Consider the following 18,498-nt stretch of genomic DNA (forward strand, 5'->3'; position numbering starts at 1 on the left):
GGAGCATCAAAGGTCTTCAAGAAAGCTTTGACATTTGCGGATGTGTTTTTAAGCTGATTCCACTCACACTCCCATATGTTTTGAACATGTACGTTGTGTTGTTCTTTTAAAGCCTCTAGCTTTGTCGGCCATTGCTGGTGCATCAACCCATACTGAATCTTTGTCACTGGATTGATGCTTGCTGAACAATGACACTTTGGGTGACCGTGCCAGAAACAGCATAGAAATTCAAAGACAGTGCTCAACCAATCGCGTTCAGCACATCCATCAACATAGCAGGCACGGATTTTCACTTGACCCCTGTTCAGGGCGTGCTGTATTGATATATTCTCATTGGAGGCCACATAATTCAAGCCACTGGAGCTGTTTGAGAATGTCTTCTGACAATGGTTGTAGTTGTCTGAGGGGACCAATGCAAAGGTGTACTTGGCAAAGAATCTGTTGCAAAAGACTTTCATGCAAGCCGAAGCAATCGTAATTGTAAACACCACCACACTCCAGGAACTCGAGTCTGTAGCGCATACAACCCTCTCTCAAGATGACCACATCATTCCATCATGACCACATCAAAGTAAGCCTTTATTTCATCCTGCATGACAAAGGGTTCTGCGGAAACAGTTGCATACCATTGCTAAAACCCATATTTTTCTTTAGCCATCATGGTATTCACACCGTAGTAATGCGGATCCGGATGGGGGCCAACATAGTTCTCATTCTCCTTGATGTTAAACTTGTAAGGAAAGTAGCCTTTTTTCTAATCCTTAAAACCCATAGTACGTGGCAAGACCGACAGCTTCATCGGTAGGAAGCAATGACTATCAATGTATCTCTGATTGAATGTGCTGTCTGTAAAAATCATGAGCTTGCTACCATTAGCAATAAGTGTCGTGCCAGTACCATTGTTAGCAAGGTACTGTATCAAGATGTAACCATCGAAACCTTTAGAGTTGTGTGCTATAAATGTGTAGTCATTATATTTCGGTTGCCTAAACTTTTGGAAAAAAGCAGTGACACAACCATCTCTGGCTGAACACAACGTCTCGGTAACAAAGCTTATTGTGCACACAAAATGTGCAGTGTGTACACCATTCACCGGATTGGCAATTGTCTCAAAATCATAAAATATGTAGCGCTCACTGGGGTCCTCAGGCTTGGAGGGTTTTATAAAACACTGATGATTCATTTCAACCGCCAGATCCACGTTACAATTGGGACACATGTTAGCCATGCACCTGTGCGCTTAATAGTTGGTAATACAAACATTGTAATAACGGCCGCAATCGACACAGTATTTCTTCTGGTCATACCTGCTAACCCACCGATCCACACTTTTGTGGTGCTTCAAGCGATTATGCTGGCTATAAAAAAAATCTGAATAACATATCCGTATACAGTCAGGGCACTGCTTTGTATTACAGGGTTGGGTATAACAACCTTCATGAAGACAGACACTACAGCTATGTTTACAACCATGATCACCACGGGTGTTGAAACCGATATAGCACCAGTCACACCCAGAAAACCCTTCAGATTCATGATGCCATATAAATGTGTATATAAATCGTGTAAGTACATAAAGACGGTTCTAGGGTGGGTGTCCTCGCTGTTTTGAAACTTGGTAAAGTGACCATCCCGTGTTTGGTAAAAGACAACAATTTTACACCCTGTCATTTCTTCAAACCGAACAATATCTGTGAATGTCACACAATCATCTAACGCTAAACCAGCCCCCGTATGTAACTCACGACCACTAACCAGGGCCTCAGGATATGTGTACTGCGGGTTCAACATACCCATCAAACAAACAGAAAAATATGTAGAATCATTATTCACAGCCACATACACTCACCTAAAGGATTATTAGGAACACCTGTTCAATTTCTAATTAATGCAATTATCTAATCAACCAATCACATGGCAGTTGCTTCAATGCATTTAGGGGTGTGGTCCTGGTCAAGACAATCTCCTGAACTCCAAACTGAATGTCAGAATGGGAAAGAAAGGTGATTTTGAGCATGGCATGGTTGTTGGTGCCAGACGGGCCGGTCTGAGTATTTCATAATCTGCTCAGTTACTGGGATTTTCACGCACAACCATTTCTAGGGTTTACAAAGAATGGTGTGAAAAGGGAAAAACATCCAGTATGCGGCAGTCCTGTGGGCGAAAATGCCTTGTTTTTGCTAGAGGTCAGAGGAGAATGGGTCGACTGATTCAAGCTAATAGAAGAACAACTTTGACTGAAATAACCACTTGTTACAACCGAGGTATGCAGCAAAGCATTTGTGAAGTCACAACACGCACAACCTTGAGGCGGATGGGCTACAACAGCAGAAGACCCCACCGGGTACCACTCATCTCCACTACAAATAGGAAAAAGAGGCTACAATTTGCACGAGCTCACCAAAATTGGACAGTTGAAGACTGGAAGAATGTTGCCTGGTCTGATGAGTCTCGATTTCTGTTGAGACATTCAGATGGTAGAGTCAGAATTTGGCGTAAACAGACTGAGAACATGGATCCATCATGCCTTGTTACCACTGTGCAGGCTGGTGGTGGTGGTGTAATGGTGTGGGGGATGTTTTCTTGGCACACTTTAGGCCCCTTAGTGCCAATAGGGCATCATTAAAATGCCACGGCCTACCTGAGCATTGTTTCTGACCATATCCATCCCTTTATGACCACCATGTAGCCATCCTCTGATGGCATCTTCCAGCAGGATAATGCACTATGTCACAAAGCTCAAATCATTTCAAATTGGTTTCTTGAACATGACAATGAGTTCACTGTACTGAAATGGCCCCCACAGTCACCCGATCTCAACCCAATACAGCATCTTTGGGATGTGGTGGAACGGGAGCTTGTTGCCCTGGATGTGCATCCCACAAATCTCCATCAACTGCAAGATGCTATATTAACAATATGGGCCAACATTTCTAAAGAATGCTTTCAGCACCTTGTTGAATCAATGCCACATAGAAATTAAGGCAGTTCTGAAGGCGAAAACATTTTTTTTTATTACAAAACACACCATTGCTCAAACATACACAGGTACCAAAATCCTTGTTTTTATTTTTAACAATATTTTAACCTTTTCATGCCTGAGTTTCAAATATTCCTTACCAACCCCCCAGTGTGAGTTTTTTTGCACGTGACTTCAGTACTCACTACAGCATTTGAACTCACTACAGCATTTGAACTCACTACAGCATTTGAACTCACTACAGCATTTGAATAGTCACCTTGCCAGGTAAGGAACACTACATGCATTGCATTGCAAGCTTCTCTCGTTGACTCGAATTCTAAGAGCTGGAAAAGTTGGTTGATGTATAACTGTAGCTAGCTAGAAAACATCAGCTAACCACTAGCAAATGTCAGCTAACCACTAGCTAACAAAGCGTGACCAGTAATTCAGTGCAGTGAAAATGAATAAACTATATAAAAAGCATACCAAGGGTAACGTAACTTCTAGAAGGTTTTTACAATGGTTTTGATCAGTTGTCAGCTCTTCCAGGAAATGTTAAGATGCTCTATAGTAGTCGCTAATATAATTAGTTTTTGTGTATTAGTGTTGGCTGTCTGTTGGTACGTAAGTAACACTTCTTGTCCCGATTTGAATGCTTTCTACCTGGTTAATATCATAGTATGGTCTTGAAACAATTACAATCAGGAAATAAAGTTATAAACACTGTTTGAACTAAATGTGAGTAAATAACAGCACGGTCTGACCAGCCATTGTTACGTTACTTGTAGCTAGGCATGCTAATGGTGCGTTCTAAACAAGACGTTCTAATCACACCGGTGTGATCGTACGCTTCATGGACCACTCTAGCCAGATCACACTGGTGTGATCGTACGCATCAAACGGTTAAAACCCAAACCGCGACACAATCCTCCTATGCGTAATGTATGGTTGGCCAGGGCCATGACTGTTCCTTCAAAATAATAGCATTGCTCATGTGATGTTAGTTTACTGTAGTGCTGTGTTGGACTACAAACCGTGAAACATGGGATGATTTTAAACCTGCATATACTACAGTTTGTAATAGTGGTTATTAAGGGACCATTACTACAGGGCAGATCTGCAGAAAAGCATGTTTCACACACGTTAATTCTGTGCTTGTGGAAAAACACCATGCTACAACCACATTGTAAAACATGGAAGTTTACATTTGTTGTACCACTTGGCAGTGGACCCCTGGCACCCTTTTATTGAACAACAAACATCTTGCAGCTGACACAACTCTTATTTACTGCCAGGGAATTTAACATTCTGAAACCCTAGTGCCATAAATCACCATTCTGACACATTATAATACATGTAATACATTTTTACTGTAATTGACAATATTCTTCTATTTACGCTAGCAGAGCCATTTGGCTTAATTGATGTTGCATTGCATAGGATATTTAGTGGTGTAGTACAACATGAGATGAGATGTGTGCTACAATAAAACAAGCAGTCAGGGAAACTTCAGCGACTGGCAGAGCTTCTTCAAGTCACTCATGTGAGGATTATCCCAATTTACAAGTATCCCGATTATGGAATTTCTCCACGATTTCATAATTGTGAGGATTTTCCTTCACGATTAGTACTAAAATCGTCTATCCCTATGCCAAACACTGTTGTTTTACCCTAAAGTCCAGATTATTTCCAGATAGTTTCCACTGACACGGGCCAGGGCCAGTCGACCACTAGGCCATGGCCAAGTAGCCCGGCTCTCACTTGGTGCCAAGGCCTGGACTTTAGGACTTAGGCCGGGGTTTGTGGATTGACGCGTTACGTGGCGTGAAAATGCGGCATGATGTTCTATTCAGATGGCGATGTGTATCGTTTGCATTAGGCTTCTTGTAATGGTTTTCAACAAACAGATCCCTGATAAAATAAAGAAAATGAAGCAAAAGTACAGGGAAGCAAAGACTCACAACGGAAAGAGTTGGAACTACCAAAGGTGGTACGATACCACTGATTCAATAGAAAAACGGAGCACTGAATTAGCACATAAAATTACACATAAAATTACATCAGAATTCTCCCAAATCCTTCTATTAAAGGTAGATAGTTTTGACAAAATACTTATTAAACTGGTTTAGTTGCAGTGTCACAAGTGTAGATGGAGGATTCGGTCGCAGGAGTTTGAGGAAGAAATTATTTATATTACTTTAGTTCAAACGCCGTATTGTAAACAAACTGAGCATGGTGTTATTGCTTATTTTACGACCAGAAAATATCGCCTTTTATTGTTCATAACTGGAAAACAAAATTGCGGTGATAGTTTACTCCTCCCTCCCCCGTGAGGCCCTCCTTAAGTCCTTGCTACCAGAATGTATAGTCAAAACGGAAAAGTCTGGAGCTAACATTAGAATAAATCACCGGTGTAGCCCTGGTACCGGGGTAAAGCACCAGTGGAAATGTGGCACAAGAGAAGTGTAGAATGCTTTCTGCCAGAGGACTGTTAATTTCACCACCAGGAGGAAGCATCATACAGCTGGCTTACAGATAGTGATAGATGGAGAAATAATACAAGATACTAGCCCATAAGGACCAATGAGAGCAGAGCTTAGCCCATATGGACCAATAAGAGCAGAGCTTAGCCCATATGGACCAATGAGAGCAGAGCTTAGCCCATATGGACCAATGAGCAGATGTAGCTCACCCTCGTAGTACTGGCCCTGAGGACAGTTGAGAGATGGGCACTGTCCGTGAAGGGGGGAATGTCCTGAGAGGCAGAGGTCACAGTCGGAGGCCCGTGGGCCGTGGCAGGACAGGCAGGAGGAGTGGCAGGACACACATCGTCTTCCACTGGCGTCAGTTATAGTCTGAACAGGACACTGCTTCACACACTCAGCCTCTGATGGGAAATACACACACAACGTCCACACAACAGAAAAGGTACTTGCACACATAAGAAAACAAGATATACACAACATTGTATAGAGGACTGGGATTTGGTAGTCTACAGACAGTATTAGAGAAGGTAGAGTTGTGGTAGTCTATAGGGTACAGGAGGGACATATAGAGGGTAGAGGTTTGCAAGTCTATAGGTTCCTGGAGGAATATAGTTTTTCTAATCTATTGGGTTCTGGAGGGTCTAATAGAGGATAGAGGTGTTATAGTCTATAGGGAACTGGAGGGTCTTATAGAGGATAGAGGTGTTATAGTCTATAGGGAACTGGAGGGTCTTATAGAGGATAGAGGTGTTATAGTCTATAGGGAACTGGAGGGTCTTATAGAGGATAGAGGTGTTATAGTCTATAGGGAACTGGAGGGTCTTATAGAGGATAGAGGTGTTATAGTCTATAGGGAACTGGAGGGTCTTATAGAGGATAGAGGTGTTATAGTCTATAGGGAACTGGAGGGTCTTATAGAGGATAGAGGTGTTATAGTCTATAGGGAACTGGAGGGTCTTATAGAGGATAGAGGTGTTATAGTCTATAGGGAACTGGAGGGTCTTATAGAGGATAGAGGTGTTATAGTCTATATGGAACTGGAGTGTCTTATAGAGGATAGAGGTTTGCAAGTCTATAGGGAACTGGAGGGTCTTATAGAGGGTAGAGGTTTGGTAGTCTATAGGGAACTGGAGGGTCTTATAGAGGGTAGAGGTTTGGTAGTCTATAGGGAACTGGAGGGTCTTATAGAGGGTAGAGGTTTGGTAGTCTACAGAAATACAGCCCAACATACAGTGGTAATGGTAAGCCACAGTAAATGTTAGTAGGTGACATTACTGTTAAGGAAGTGTCCAGGAGCGCATGCCAGACAGACAGTGTCGCTCCTACAGTCAGTACATGGGGCTGGACATGCCAGACACAGATCACGACCCCTGTCCTCGTAGGTCTTCTGGGGGCAGTGTCGACGGCACTGTTGTCTGTAGCTGAGGAAGGACAAATAATCCAAATGAAAAATTTTACTATTTGTTTAATAAAAATGTTAGCTCATCCTGCAGCCCTGCAAACCAGTTATAACCTGTTAACCACCCTGCAAACCAGTTATAACCTGTTAACCACCCTGCAAACCAGTTATAACCTGTTAACCACCCTGCAAACCAGTAATAACCTGTTAACCACCCTGCAAACCAGTAATAACCTGTTAACCACCCTGCAAACCAGTTATAACCTGTTAACCACCCTGCAAACCAGTAATAACCTGTTAACCACCCTGCAAACCAGTTATAACCTGTTAACCACCCTGCAAACCAGTAATAACCTGTTAACCACCCTGCAAACCAGTTATAACCTGTTAACCACCCTGCAAACCAGTTATAACCTGTTAACCACCCTGCAAACCAGTTATAACCTGTTAACCACCCTGCAAACCAGTAATAACCTGTTAACCACCCTGCTCAACCGGTTAACCTGCTGTTCTACATCTCACCCTGCTGACCTGCTGGTCTACATCTCACCCTACTGACCTGCTGGTCTAAATCTCACCCTACTGACCTGCTGGTCTACATCTCACCCTGCTGACCTGCTGGTCTACATCTCACCCTGCTGACCTGCTGGTCTACATCTCACCCTACTGACCTGCTGGTCTAAATCTCACCCTACTGACCTGCTGGTCTACATCTCACCCTACTGACCTGCTGGTCTACATCTCACCCTGCTGACCTGCTGGTCTACATCTCACCCTACTGACCTGCTGGTCTAAATCTCACCCTACTGACCTGCTGGTCTACATCTCACCCTACTGACCTGCTGGTCTACATCTCACCCTACTGACCTGCTGGTCTACATCTCACCCTGCTGACCTGCTGGTATACATCTCACCCTGTTGACCTGCTGGTCTACATCTCACCCTGCTGACCTGCTGGTCTACATCTCACCCTGCTGACCTGCTGGTCTACATCTCACCCTGCTGGCCTGCTGGTCTACATCTCACCCTACTGACCTGCTGGTCTACAACTCATCCTACTGACCTGCTGGTCTAAATCTCACCCTACTGACCTGCTGGTCTACATCTCACCATACTGACCTGCTGGTCTACATCTCACCCTGCTGACCTGCTGGTATACATCTCACCCTGCTGACCTGCTGGTCTACATCTCAACCTACTGACCTGCTGGTCTACATCTCACCCTACTGACATGCTGGTCTAAATCTCAACCTACTGACCTGCTGGTCTACATCTAACCCTGCTGACCTGCTGGTCTACATCTCAACCTACTGACCTGCTGGTCTACATCTCACCCTACTGACATGCTGGTCTAAATCACACCCTACTGACCTGCTGGTCTACATCTCACCCTGCTGACCTGCTGGTCTACATCTCACACTGTTGACCTGCTGGTCTACATCTCACACTGTTGACCTGCTGGTCTACATCTCAACCTACTGACCTGCTGGTCTACATCTCACCCTACTGACCTGCTGGTCTACATCTCACCCTACTGACCTGCTAGTCCACAGGACACCTGCATCCCTGCCCACAAGATCTTCTTGGCTGACTTAAACCTCCTGATGGCTAAAGACCTGCCATGAACCTCCTGGCACGTTGCAATGGCATTGAATCTGGCATGAGCTGTCTGAGGACAAACAGATGGGAGAGACAGACAGCCTCCATTTTCACACCAGACAGACCCAAACTGCTCTGAAAAGCAACTGAAGCAAATATCTTTATTCCACTGTGCTAATATAATCCTGCTCCGTCTCTAAGCAACCCTAACAACCGTCACCTTCTGGACAACAAATCTGCATTCCAGCTGAATGACTTTCCTGTTAAATGGAACATTTTCTAAGTGAGGTGGCAGTAGAACATTTAAGTAAGTCTTCATGAGACATGCACACCACACCCAGACCTAAACCAGAATCAGATGAAACCAGACCAGAACCAGACCAGAACCAGATGGAACCAAAACAGAACCAGACAAAAATGAATAAAATCTGTGTTCAGATGTAGCAGCGACCTCAATATCCCCTCTCATTGACCTTCCCTTTCTTCCTCCCTACCAGCCTCAATCTGGAGAAAAATTGTATATTAAAGATACATATAAGTGAAATATGTTTATGAATGGAGAGAAAATATTAGACTGCCTATTAAATGTATTCAGAACAACTGAAATGTTCGTGTGTGACCCGTCCTCTTCTGGCTGTGCCGGTTGAACATATTAAGAGTACAAGTTGTAATAATAAAAACATTTGGGCTGAGTCCAGAATCTATATTAAACCTAATCCAGGTCAGAGGACAGAAAGATGGAACAGGACAGAACAGGACAGAACAGGACAGAACAGGACAGAACAGGACAGAACAGGACAGAAGGACAGAAAGACCGGACAGGACAGAAAGACAGGACAGAAAAACAGGACAGAAAAAGAGACAGAAAGAAAGTGGAAAGTAACTCACAGGAAATATCCTTCAGTGCAGCTATTGCAGATCTCTGGGTCCTCTGTGGAGGACAGAATCGAGAGAATAAAGGGGATGAGAACAATTCCAGGGAGAAAGCACATATCTACAACATAAAACTCTGTTAAACATGACAGCATAGTTCTATATTAAATATAATACTTTGCTTGATAGTACTGATTTCAATCATATTACTCTGCTTTACAAGACCTTTCGCTATCATAATACTTTGTTTTAACATTACTTTTCTCTAATCATAATACTTTGTTTAACATTACTTTTCTCTATCATAATAATTTGTTTAACATTACTTTTCTCTATCATATTACATATATCATAAATTTAATATCCCTGGTTTACAGTACTGCTCTACAACATAATAATCTGCAATAATCTAACAATACCACAGTTCTATATTGTAATACTCTGCCATTCAGTACTGATTTCCATCATAATACACTGCTTTACAGTACTGTTCTCCATCATAATACTCTGCTATACAGTACTGTTCTCTGTCTTAATACTCTACTTTACAGTACTGTTCTCTATTAAAATACTCTGTTTATCATGACCTGCTCTATTAAAAAACCCTGATTTACAGTACTATTCTCTATCATAATACACCGCTTTAAAATACTGTTCTCAATCACTCTGTTCCTTTCTACTAAAGAAATGATCTGAGGATATGACTGTAAGTATGATTTCATCTACCTGTGGAACACGTTTTACAGCCCATGTAACAGTCATTACATTCTCCTGTTTCAGGATCAGCCACCTGGCCTGAAACATGAACACACATATCCTATTGAAACCTGCATCCAACATGGACCCACAACAAATAACCACCATGAATTCAAACAAATATTATGATAAATCATTGTAGATAACAGCATCTAATAAATGTTATCTACACCTAACATGAATACAGACAGTGAAACATCCACCTAACATAAATACAGACAGTGAAACATCCACCCAACATGAATACAGACAGTGAAACATCCACCCAACATGAATACAGTAAACCTCCACCTAACATGAATACAGACAGTCAAACCTCCACCCAAAATGAATACAGTAAACCTCCACCTAACATGAATACAGACAGTGAAACATCCACCCAAAATGAATACAGACAGTGAAACATCCACCCAAATGAATACAGACAGAGAAACATCCACCCAACATGAATACAGTAAACCTCCACATAACATGAATACAGACAGTCAAACCTCCACCCAACATGAATACAGTAAAACCTCCCCCTAACATGAAAACAGACAGACAAACCTCCACAGAACATGAATACGGAAAATCAAACCGCCACCCGACATGAATACAGACAGTCAAACCTCCACACAACATGAATACAGACAGTAAAACCCCCACCCGACATGAATACAGTCAAACCCCCACCCAACAAGAATACAGACAGTCAAACCCCCACCCAACAAGAATACAGACAGTCAAACCCCCACCCGACATCAATACAGTCAAACCCCCACCCAACAAGAATACAGACAGTAAAACCCCCACCCGACATCAATACAGTCAAACCCCCACGGAACAAGAATACAGACAGTCAAACCCCCACCCAACAAGAATATAGACAGTCAAACCCCCACCCGACATCAATACAGTCAAACCCCCACGGAACAAGAATACAGACAGTAAAACTCTACCTAACAAGAATATAGATTCAAACTTCCACCCAATATGAATACAGACAGTCAAATCTCCAACCAACATAAACAGTTTGTTGAACCTCCACCCAACATGAATATAGCTTGTCAAACCTCCATACAACATTAAAAAAGTCTGATAAACCTCCCCCAAACACAAACAAACTGACAGCATGTGAAATCTCCAACTGATAAATACAGATAGATGGCCCAACCTCTACCCAACATCACAACAGACAGCATTTGAAACATCCACCTGACATCAACACAGACAGCTGGTCGAACCTCCACCTGACATCAACACAGACAGCTGGTCGAACCTCCACCTGACATCAACACAGACAGCTGGTCGAACCTCCACCTGACATCAACACAGACAGCTGGTCGAACCTCCACCTGACATCAACACAGACAGCTGGTCGAACCTCCACCTGACATCAACACAGACAGCTGGTCGAACCTCCACCTAACATCAACACAGACAGCTGGTCGAACCTCCACCTGACATCAACACAGACAGCTGGTCGAACCTCCACCTGACATCAACACAGACAGCTGGTCGAACCTCCACCTGACATCAACACAGACAGCTGGTCGAACCTCCACCTGACATCAACACAGACAGCTGGTCGAACCTCCACCTAACATCAACACAGACAGCTGGTCGAACCTCCACCTGACATCAACACAGACAGCTGGTCGAACCTCCACCTGACATCAACACAGACAGCTGGTCGAACCTCCACCTAACATCAACACAGACAGCTGGTCGAACCTCCACCTGACATCAACACAGACAGCTGGTCGAACCTCCACCTGACATCAACACAGACAGCTGGTCGAACCTCCACCTGACATCAACACAGACAGCTGGTCGAACCTCCACCTGACATCAACACAGACAGCTGGTCGAACCTCCACCTAACATCAACACAGACAGCTGGTCGAACCTCCACCTGACATCAACACAGACAGCTGGTCGAACCTCCACCTAACATCAACACAGACAGCTGGTCGAACCTCCACCTGACATCAACACAGACAGCTGGTCGAACCTCCACCTGACAGCACCCAAAAATAACCCAATAACCTCAATTTTTTTAATGAACACTAAATTCCACACCCTCTCCATTTCTACTCTCTCAAATAGCTAAAATCCAACTTGAATTACTGGCAACTTACAAATTGTGGAGAGAGCACTAGGGTTCACTAAGTAGGCTGGCCTGTGTGCAAGATAGTGTGCTGTGTGTGCAAAAAGTAGAAGAACAAACGGCAAGGGAAATGAAATCAGATATAGTACTAGGTTTTAATTACAGTTTCACACTTACCCACACCACAGTCCCCTTTCTGACAGATCCCCTCCTGCAGACGGTAGTACTCTCTGCACTTGGCACAGAGGAAGTTGTCCATGCAGAGCTCACAGTTGGCTCCGCAGGGCAGGCAGGAGTAGTGTGTCCTGTCTGGGTAGAAACCCCGGGGGCAGCTGGTCCTACAACGCCCCTGGAACAGAAAACGTTCCACACCACTCTCATCTGGAGAAAGAATATTGTGTTATTTTATTAACGGTGACACAACCCAAGTCAGATATGAAGAAATTATTTTATGTTATATTATGAAAGCTAAAACAACATTGGTCTTACCTGGAGAGAGAAATATGATGTGAAACATTATTAATGCGAACACAACCCTAGTCTCATCTGGAGAGAGTTACATTGAGAAATATTATGTGATACATTATTAATGCAAACACAACCCTAGTCTCACCTGCTGAGAGTTACATTGAGAAATATTATGTGATACATTATTAATGCGAACACAACCCTAGTCTCATCTGGAGTGAGTACCACTGAGAAATATTATATGAAACATTATTAACGCAAACACAACCCTAGTCTCATCTGGAGTGAGTACCACTGAGAAATATTATATGAAACATTATTAACGCAAACACAACCCTAGTCTCATCTGGAGTGAGTCACTCTGAGAAATATTATTTGATACATTATTAATGCAAACACAATCCTAGTCTCATCTGGAGAGAGTAACACTGAGAAATATTATGTGATACATTATTAATGCAAACACAATCCTAGTCTCATCTGGAGAGAGTAACACTGAGAAATATTATGTGATACATTATTAATGCAAACACAACCCTGAGGGTTATTCACACAAACCAAATGCCCGACAACAGTGAGTTGCAGTAGAAAAGACAGTAAGTGGTAAGTTCCTGGACTAGGGCCTGGACTATGTGCCTGGACTAGGGTCTGGACTATGTGCCTGGACTAGGGCCTGGACTATGTGCCTGGACTAGGGTCTGGACTAAGTGCCAGGACTAGGGCCTGAGCCACAGGTGAAGTGAGGTGGTTTACAGGATGAACCTACAGGAGCAAGATGCCACCCTGATGCTTGCAGAGAACAACAGTATAATATCTAGTAACATGCCATACTTCTTAGCAGTGTGGGAGGGTGACACTGATGAGTTGTCAACAGTGTTGGAGAAGTCTTATAGCAGACAGGACACACTGATGAGTTGTCAACAGTGATGGATAAGTCTTATAGCAGACAGGACTCACTGATGAGTTGTCAACAGTGTTGGATAAGTCTTATAGCAGACAGGACTCACTGATGAGTTGTCAACAGTGTTGGAGAAGTCTTACAACAGACAGGACTCACTGATGAGTTGTCAACAGTGTTGGATAAGTCTTATAGCAGACAGGACTCACTGATGAGTTGTCAACAGTGTTGGAGAAGTCTTACAGCAGACAGGACTCACTGATGAGTTGTCAACAGTGTTGGAGAAGTCTTACAGCAGACAGGACTCACTGATGAGTTGTCAACAGTGTTGGATAAGTCTTATAGCAGACAGGACTCACTGATGAGGAGAGGCTTTGTCTTGTTGAGGTTGAGGTGATGGGCCCAAATCTAAGCAGAGATCCGTGGCAATGAAAAAGATAGGCAATGTGGGGATATAGAAAGAAAATGAGTGTCAGGGAAACAGACCCCTGGGGGTATAGAGAGAAAACAGACCCCTGGGGGTATAGAGAGAAAACAGACCCCTGGGGGTATAGAGAGAAAACAGACCCCTGGGGGTATAGAGAGAAAACAGACCCCTGGGGGCACAGCAGTGAAAGCCACCACCTGTCTAGGCAGGATGCATCCAGGAGTGGGAGGAGCCTGGGACACATCCAGCCCTGAGAGGAGGATGTGACGGTTCACAGTGTTCAAGACAGCGGACAGATTTAGGACAGTGGTGAGCCAACTAAGCCCCACAGGTCATTCCATCAGGCCCAAAGTAGGATTGAGCATTTCATAGAATAAAAGATGTTGTTGGGGGTAATTGCACTGCCTTCCAGAATGATGGATCTCCTTGGTAATGATAAACAGAAAAACAGAAGGGATCTTGTTGCACTACTCCCTTGTACTACTGGACTCTCACACTGCCTTGCAAAGCATGATGAGGAGGTTTTCAGTTGTTTAAAGTACATGCCTACCTAGAGAACCCCATTGCTGCTATCCTTGCCTTTCAGTTACACAAGCCACCTTGCACCTTCAATTTGCCTGCACTGCACATTTAGCATTGCTATTGTACTTGCATCTTTCAGTTGTTACATGTCTACCTCAGGACCTCACTGCTGCTATCCCAGCATCTACATGCCACCTTGCACCTCCAACGTCCTCGACTGCAATTCAGAACTGCCATTTGTATTTGCATTTGCCTCATCGCACAACTACTCATTCCCCACTTCTACATACATTATACTTTTTTTGCCCTCCTCCATTTGCCTTCATTGCACATTTAGAAATTTCACTTGTAATGTATACATATACTTAACACTTATAAATGTCCTACCCTCTTCTATTTGCACTTCTGGTTATGATCTATAATCTAATTGCTGTTTATCAGCATGAGCCAACACTCAATATATTAGATAATTCAAACTTTTCTTTGAGGTTATTCTTTCAGAGAACAAGAAAAGGAAACAGGTAAGGCTAGTTTGGGTGTCCAGCGATTAGAAGGGATGAATATTGCTGCCCTCGCTGGGTTTGAAGCCTGGGTCAGTCTTCCATGTGATAGACGGTGTCTTTAACCACCACGACGCTAAGCTAACCGTGTGCCGAGTGTCGGTATAACATCTCCACATTGATCATTTTGTCACGCATTAACATCATGCCATTTGAATATTTCGCTAGACACCATTATGCATTGTGTTTAACTGACTAACGTTTCTTATTAAGTTTACCTCCACCACAAATAGCATCTATGAAATGTATGGCTTTTGCCACTGGCAGTTTTTACAGCTTATTAGCCAGTAATAGGCATACTAGTATCTACTAACTTACTACTTGGAATAGTCAAGAATTGAGCTAATGCTAGCAAGACTGAAGGTGAACTTTCCACTGCCAAAGCTATTTCATTTCATGGCAAAACAACATTCATTTTTATTTCATTTATGAATGACATTGATATTATAACTATCAATATAGGTGACGATAACTTACTTTTTCGTCAAGTGAAAAGACGAGAGAATCGTGGAAACATTTCCTCTTTTACTGCCCAAGGGGTTGTGATCTACTGTATATTACCCAAAAAAAGCATGCAAGGATGCGTACCTCAAAAATACACCAGAAATAGTTGCAATATAACCGTAAACAGTTTTATTTTACTGAATGTTGTATCCAGCAAAGTTTATTTCTATCCTCAACAAATCCTAAATATCAACCTCTTATAGCTACAGTATGCTATGCTTTTAAAATTGTCTACTACTTTTATAAATGTAATATGAAGGGTCCTTCCCAGAGCAGAGGCCAGCAGCAGAACAATAGTGGTGGTATTAACCTCTCCAAGGGAACGTTCCCCTTCTCTCTTGGTTCAACTGACACAATGGACCCATTCTGAGGCTGCGATTATCAGGTTCCACTGAGGGCCCAGGAAGTCCGCCATCTGGATTCATCCCGCAAACTCAGTGATTTATTACTAAATGGGAAGCTCAGATTTTAAACAGAACAATACAGATGACTGATTCCACCTATGTTAATGGTCTATTGTAAACTAAAGTCAACGGACAAGATTGCTCTTGACAAACCAAAGTAGAACTTTGTTCCAGAGTAATTCAGGCTGGGAACAAGAGTGGCCACAAAGGAACTCTTCAGTGTTGGTAACCTTAAACCAGGCATTACTTTGAGGCAAGACTCTGCGTGTGTCTACTCCAAGAGCTTGGCAGTGTTTTTAGTTACATTATGGGTTAAAACTCCCAAATGGCACTCGTTTGCACTAGATAAGAACAGAGCTGTGTAGAGAGTAGTGTACTACATTGGGAATAGATTGTCATTTAGGAGGTATTTAAGGCTCTTTGTCTGTTTGTTGACTGGGTTGGAGCTACTGTGAGATCAACAGGCTATAGAATCACAACCCTCTTCATCCCCTTCAATAGGCATAGTGGCTTTGTGCTTTAAAAAAAAAGTTTTTGCCTTTTATCTACAGAGAAACCTCAGTCTTGAGCCATGCTTTGAATACAAGTGCATTGGAGAACGCTGTCTGAACTAAACGCACCTGGATAAATACATTTAAAAAATCTTGTTGAACAATTCAATTACTTATTTTGGGCAGGTGAGCATTTGAGTAAGCACTCCCAAAAAGTGTAAAATCCTATACGAAACATTCGTATTTATTAGGTCAGGGAGACAATGATAAACATTCAATAATGCATAGATATTAATTCCACATATGCAGGCTGTCCAGCCCTACAAAACATCGTGTATACACTTCGTTGAATCGAGCATCTATAAATAACTCACCAACTTCGCAGGAAGTACAGTCGAAGAGCTCATGTCCGCTGCATTGAGAACAGGTGGGATGGCAAAGGACACACTGACTCTTCAGGACGAACTGTCCGCTGGGACAAGACAGAGACGCTTGCTTGCATCTAACACAGAAGAGAAAAACTAACGATGTTAATAAAGTCGACTTCATCGAGACTGACTATTATTAAACTCACAAGCAGTCGCACAGGTCGTTCGAATCATCCAAGGTGCAGAGACACGCTGGGCAGGTGGGCACCGACTAAGAATGACTGATACTCAAATCTCGTTCTACTAGTTAAGAGGGCTGCGTTAGACGCTGGACAATGAGACCTGAGTTGAGGCTATTAATGTAGGCTACGCTAACTAAACATTACATGCCTACCAATAAAACAACAAACACATACAATTCCATACATTGTATTATGTTTACACTAGTGTTTGTTTTTAGAATGTATGTTGTTTAGTTTTATATTCCATTATTGAAATTATATATTTCCCTTTATATTTAATTGTTTCATGGTATATTGATTTAATAGAGTCCCTAAAATGCATTTATTTGGGGGGGGGGGGGGGGGGGGGGCTGACTACCCAGTGCCCCACTCGGGGTTGGCAATCGAAAAGCTTGTAAATATATATATATATATATATTTTTATGTTTTGCTTCTAACTAATTAGTGTCGTAACTTATTTTAACTGACTAAATTAATCGGTTGACTGAACTTTGTATCCCAAAAAAATAGTGGAGGCTCTCTGAGGCCACTCTCATCCCTTACAGAAGGCAAATTGGTTTAGTCAACCCCTGCACTAGGATTCTTTGCTAAACGCAGCTAATCGAGCTGAGTGACTGCTACTATGATAGTGTTATGTCTTTTCCCAAGAAAGGGAAATAGGAATACCAAAAAAGAAAGGAAAGAGAAAGAAAGAAAACTAAGGGAAAACAACTGCTAATTCATTTCTTTAAAAAGAAAGGTGAGGTCAACTGACACAATTTAAGAATGGTTTAAGTTAGTTATGCCTATTCAAGGCTTCATTACTATCAGGATAATTATGCTAGCAGTGCTAACTCAGATTTTGTTTTCAAAATAAAAGCCATCATTGAAATATATAAGGTAAAATAGTTAACAATCTAGTCTGTATATTTTATGTTTAATGTCCGTTCCGTTGTTATTCTTTTCTGTTCTTTTTCACAAACTAGATATTTAACTATATTTTCTTATACATTTCAATGATGGCTTTTATTGTGATAAAGAAAATCTGAGTGCTGCCAGCATAATATCCTGCTTCTAAAATAACGCTAATGAAGCCTTGAATGGCCATCACTAATTTAAGCTAAGTAAGTTTCACAACAAACAAAGAATTTGTTCTGGACATTGGTGCGACAATTAATACAAGAGGAATAAGGGAATACAATTATAATAGGAACAGACAACTGAGCATAAAAATAGTAGACTACATAAATAAATTACTAAAAATAATTCAAAAGTATATGTAAGGTGCAAGATTTTGTCATGTTGAGGGTTGTTTATGTGTGGGGAGGGTTAATAGATTTGTCCAGTTGAGGGTTTTTTGTGTATGTGGGGAGGGGTTATAGATATGTCCAGTTGAGGGTTGTGTGTGTATGTGGGGAGGGGTTATAGATTTGTCTAGTTGAGGGTTGTGTGTGTATGTGGGGAGGGG

At 42.4% G+C, this 18,498-nt stretch overlaps 1 protein-coding gene across 1 annotated transcript in view; it reads right to left on the reverse strand.

The window, feature by feature from the left end:
• LOC105007505 (proprotein convertase subtilisin/kexin type 5) overlaps window positions 1–17,050 on the reverse strand; it is a 61,080-nt gene extending 44,030 nt beyond the window's left edge. Inside the window, exons 1-7 of the mRNA XM_029114799.2 lie at window positions 17,016–17,050; window positions 16,816–16,943; window positions 12,345–12,548; window positions 10,046–10,114; window positions 9,335–9,377; window positions 6,724–6,869; window positions 5,655–5,849 (exon numbers count right to left, since the gene is read on the reverse strand). Of these exons, the coding sequence (XP_028970632.2) occupies window positions 5,655–5,849; window positions 6,724–6,869; window positions 9,335–9,377; window positions 10,046–10,114; window positions 12,345–12,426 (535 nt within the window). The 5' untranslated portion in view covers window positions 12,427–12,548; window positions 16,816–16,943; window positions 17,016–17,050. The remainder of the gene's footprint in view (window positions 1–5,654; window positions 5,850–6,723; window positions 6,870–9,334; window positions 9,378–10,045; window positions 10,115–12,344; window positions 12,549–16,815; window positions 16,944–17,015) is intronic.
• Window positions 17,051–18,498: the final 1,448 nt, after the last annotated feature.

This window comes from Esox lucius, chromosome 19 (genome assembly GCF_011004845.1).
Source record: "Esox lucius isolate fEsoLuc1 chromosome 19, fEsoLuc1.pri, whole genome shotgun sequence".
NCBI lineage: Eukaryota > Metazoa > Chordata > Actinopteri > Esociformes > Esocidae > Esox > Esox lucius.